The following is a 4,212-nucleotide window of genomic DNA, read 5'->3' as shown; positions in this document are numbered from 1 at the left end:
CATGTGACTAGGTCATAGTCAATGCTGGCCAAGTGCAGGTTGACTTCACACATATCTTTGACATTCTCAGATATGTGCAGCATCACGATGTTTTCCTTCACACTAACAACATAAGATAAATGTACATATGTAACACATTGATACATGGCGGGATTCGAACCCAGGACCTGCGGATTGCAAGTCAAGTGCTTGACCACTGAGCCACTGATGCCAAACAATACAATTATGAAAAACTTGTGCAAATATTGGACAAATACAATTTTGGACATTTTAAAGCTTTTTTTTATAGAGAATAGAAGAATAAAAACTAAAATAATAAAAATATAATTTATTTCATATGAATAGTCAATTAAATTCATAAGGACTTAGAAATACTTAATTATATATACAAATGTCTAGATAATTTCGTAGATTTTTCGATTTTTAACTACCCAATAAAAAAAAAATAACTGAAATTATCAAAAACTCCAAATTTTACTATCGAATTCAAACTACCGAACAATGATACCTCATAGACATCACTAACTGTGGGTTTCTGAGAACAAACTATAAGTAAACAGATATAATATGTTTCAAACGTAGATTTTAGCCTCAGAAAGCCACTATAAGACACAATTACGCTTTAAATTGATAGAGGTAGACGCCAGTGTCGAAAATCCGCTGTGATTTTAAAGTTTTCATACATGCTCGCGATTTAAAAAGGTCAATAATCCGCGTTTCGTCTTAAATCAAGATATAAAAAGAATGTTTGGATCTATTTAAGGCCCTAATTGTATTCCATACCAAGTAAAGGGCAGGGCGAGATGGGGCGACAGCCCTGGGCTACAGATACAAAAAGGGCGTCAGGACACATAAAATACCCTATCTTTGGAAGACTTCGGGGGCGTCCATGATGTGAGGTGTTTAAGGGGGAAGGGGGTCGAGTCAAATCTCATCTAATCTTACGTTTGAGAGAGGGGGGGGGGGTCCCGGCAAATATCACGCTATTTTTTTTTACAATAACAAACCAACGTGTTAAGAAATTCATTTTTTGAAAAATCTCACGTAAGATTGGGGTTGAATAAAATCTCACGACATCTCACCAGGAGCAGAAAGAGCAGAAAATTACAAAAAAAAACACCTCACGTAATTTATGGACTCCTCCTTCCTGACACCAAAAAAAATCCCAGGACATCGGAAATACTAGTCTGCTTACATCATCAATATACCACCACTTATATAAACTCTATAAATAGACTTGCTATAAGACGTAATATTTTGTGCCTTCGCCATATTGAAACTAAGTGATCCATCGGATTTAAACTTATAATAAATAAAATTAACAAAGATAAAACTGTCATATCTAATAACCTGAGGGTTAAACAAAATTATTTTACTCTGAAGCAATTCTATAACAAACTTCACTATCACGTGACTTCATCATCAGCTCACTATACGTCCCCACTGAGGGTCTCGTTACCCTAAGTTAACTAGGTCATATTGAATGCTGGACCAGTGCGTTTCACACATATCTTTGACATTCACAGATATGTGCAGCATCACGATGGATTCGAACCTAGGAGGTACAGATTACAAATCGAATGCTTAACTCCTGAGCCACCAACGCTCACGTGACGTATCCAAAGTTCAGTTCTTATATATTTAAGAAGTTCGTTATGATTTATCTATGATAAAGTGTGATGTGGGGGTGGGGGTGGGTGTGGGGGTGGGCAGTGCTAGCAGTGCGGCAGGTAGACGTCCGCCTCGAGACGGCGCACGCGCACACGCTGCCTGTAGTGGTACTCCTTGAGGAATGATCTCAGCCGCGCCGGCAGCGGCAGCTGTTCCACACCTGGAAGATTACATTACGATAATATATAATACCTACATTCTTAAATATACATATAAAAATCTGTCAAGTTTCATATATATGCTAACTAAAAGAACGTACCCATACTACGTGACCTACGTGACCCCTCCCTCCCCTCGATAACCACTAAGTACATGCAAAGACCCCCCCCCCCCTTTAGTTTTATTTTACTTAATAATTCATAATTATGATTTTTTAATCATTTCACAGGCAAAAATTGAAAAAAAAAACTAGTAAATTATGAAAAAAGAAACAAGTAAGGAGTACGTGACTAAAACCCTCCCCCCTCCCCCCTATTCTGTGACTGACCGGAGTATTTTAAAGACTCCGCCCCCTCCTCTACACGGGTCACGTAGAGATACGTTCCCTAACATTAGGACACGACAATCTTACTAATATTATAAATGCGAATGTTTAGATGATCGTTAGAAGATAACTCCTATCTCCAAGATACGCCGGTACACCGGCACAGTGTCGGATTTTCTTCCTAACATACAAATAATAAAATTGTCATATCTATATAACTATAAAAATCTCTGTCTGTATGTCTGTCTATAAGCTTTATTTGTGCCTGTATATCTCCAGAACGGGTGAATCAATTTGAACAGGACTTTAACTGGAAGGTAGCTGATGAAGGCGGCCATGTTTACCATCATATGTTGTGTGTGAGACGATGACAGCTCTCGCGAGCTGCTGCAGGGAGAAGGGCTCGGTGCGAGGAAGAGGCGCCGTCAGCATCGGCTCGAAGAACATCACACAAGCTGGATCCTGGAATCATTTATTTTTATTATATACTAGCTGTCGCCCGCGACTCTGTCCGCGTGGAGTGAAAAAAAAATAGTTGACAATTTTCTAATATTTTAAACCTTCTCTAGACCTCCACGATTTCAAGACCTAGATAAGATAAATCCGTTCCGTTCTCGTGTTTCAGCGAGACTAACGGACATCAATTGATTTTTATATATATAGATAAAATAAAAGCTGATATTTTGTTAATTTTTTGGAACATTCCAACTAAGGTTTATACTTGTGCTAGGATATGGTTAACGACATCGAATAGGATTCGAACCCCCGACCTCGTGATCCGTATCCTTAACCATTAAGCTATTGACTTGATATTAAAGAAATCCAGAGGCCAACATGAGTTATACAGGACCTCGTCAGCTGCAATATCATCACTCAACGTTTCTCAAGTGTGAAGCAATTCCTACACTCTGATAAGTGTGCTGAAGGCCTGATTTTACTTCTCTTTCCTTTCCCACTCCTTTCTTATACGTAAAGGATCGAAGGATAACTGAATTTGACAGAGGAAGGGACGCATAAGGGGAAATAATCTCTTTCTCCGCGTCTTTTACTTGCTTGTTTGCCAAAAAATATAATCAAGTCAATTAATTAATTTTTCATACATTTTATAAATAGTCAAAATTACCATGATTTTGTTCAAATGTTATAACTCTTGTTATATTGAACTCATAAGAGTTAGAGCTGTCAAGATATGTGAATACTATTATACCTTATAACATATATAAAAAGGGCTAAAACACTGACTTATATACGTCAGGTGGCGGCATCAATTAGTTTCAAGCCCATCGGGGGCCCTTCATCAGGTTGAATGGGACTGGTATTATATCTAGTCGGTGCCACCGGACGAACATACGTCAATGTTTTAGCCGTTTGTATATAAGTTTATTATAATGTCTCAGGATAGTTTGAATACCTTATAATGTTCAATCAATCCAGTGACTGTCGGCGCTGCGAAGACAGCTGGATCGTGCGAGTCAAAGCTGAACCTGTGCTGGTAATGTTCGATGCGCGCGTGCAGAGAACGTCCGTATTTACGGAACGATACAGAAAATAGATGTTCCTCTTGCGCCGAGTCCCGGAGTAGGAAAGTGCCTGCAGAATACATGGTTATAAGTATACTTCTATTCATATATCTTGGTGGCTCAAGGCGATAACCGCAACACAATTAACCCTTATGTTCATACTACCTCATGTATAGTATACCATACATACAACTTTATAAAAATACTAGCGGACCCGACAGACATTGTCCTGCCTACATGTGTTTAATTTGAATAAATTAATATGAAGTTAATATTTGATGAAAATTGTGAATCTAAACCATTCCCAGATCCCCTTGAACACACACAAAAAATTTCATCAAAATCGCTCCAGTCGTTTGAGAGAAGTTCAGTGACATACACACTCACAGAACAATTATATATATAAAGATACGATCGCTATAAAATAATTTTTAACTTTGTTTTTTTGCTTTTCTTAAAAAAATAAATCATGCCACAATAAGGGTTAACATTGTTTCGTCCTCGAAAGAACTTCGGAGCCGCCGAGATATTTGAAAA

At 38.1% G+C, this 4,212-nt stretch overlaps 1 protein-coding gene across 1 annotated transcript; it reads right to left on the bottom strand.

Annotated features, from left to right (window-relative positions):
• Positions 1–358: 358 nt before the first annotated feature.
• On the bottom strand, positions 359–3,745 carry LOC106114767 (suppressor of cytokine signaling 5; the record flags this gene model as incomplete). The annotated part of the gene is given in 3 exon segments (XM_013308087.1): positions 359–1,831; positions 2,500–2,617; positions 3,567–3,745. Coding segments are annotated over 3 exon segments (413 nt in total), but the record flags the coding sequence as incomplete, so codon positions are not given.
• Between the last annotated feature and the right edge of the window lie 467 nt (positions 3,746–4,212).

This window comes from Papilio xuthus, unplaced genomic scaffold, assembly GCF_000836235.2.
Source record: "Papilio xuthus unplaced genomic scaffold, Pxut_1.1 DF828033.1, whole genome shotgun sequence".
NCBI classification, from domain to species: domain Eukaryota; kingdom Metazoa; phylum Arthropoda; class Insecta; order Lepidoptera; family Papilionidae; genus Papilio; species Papilio xuthus.
The sequence above is the reverse complement of the archived record's forward strand: the minus strand, read 5'-3'. Positions and strand labels throughout refer to the sequence as shown.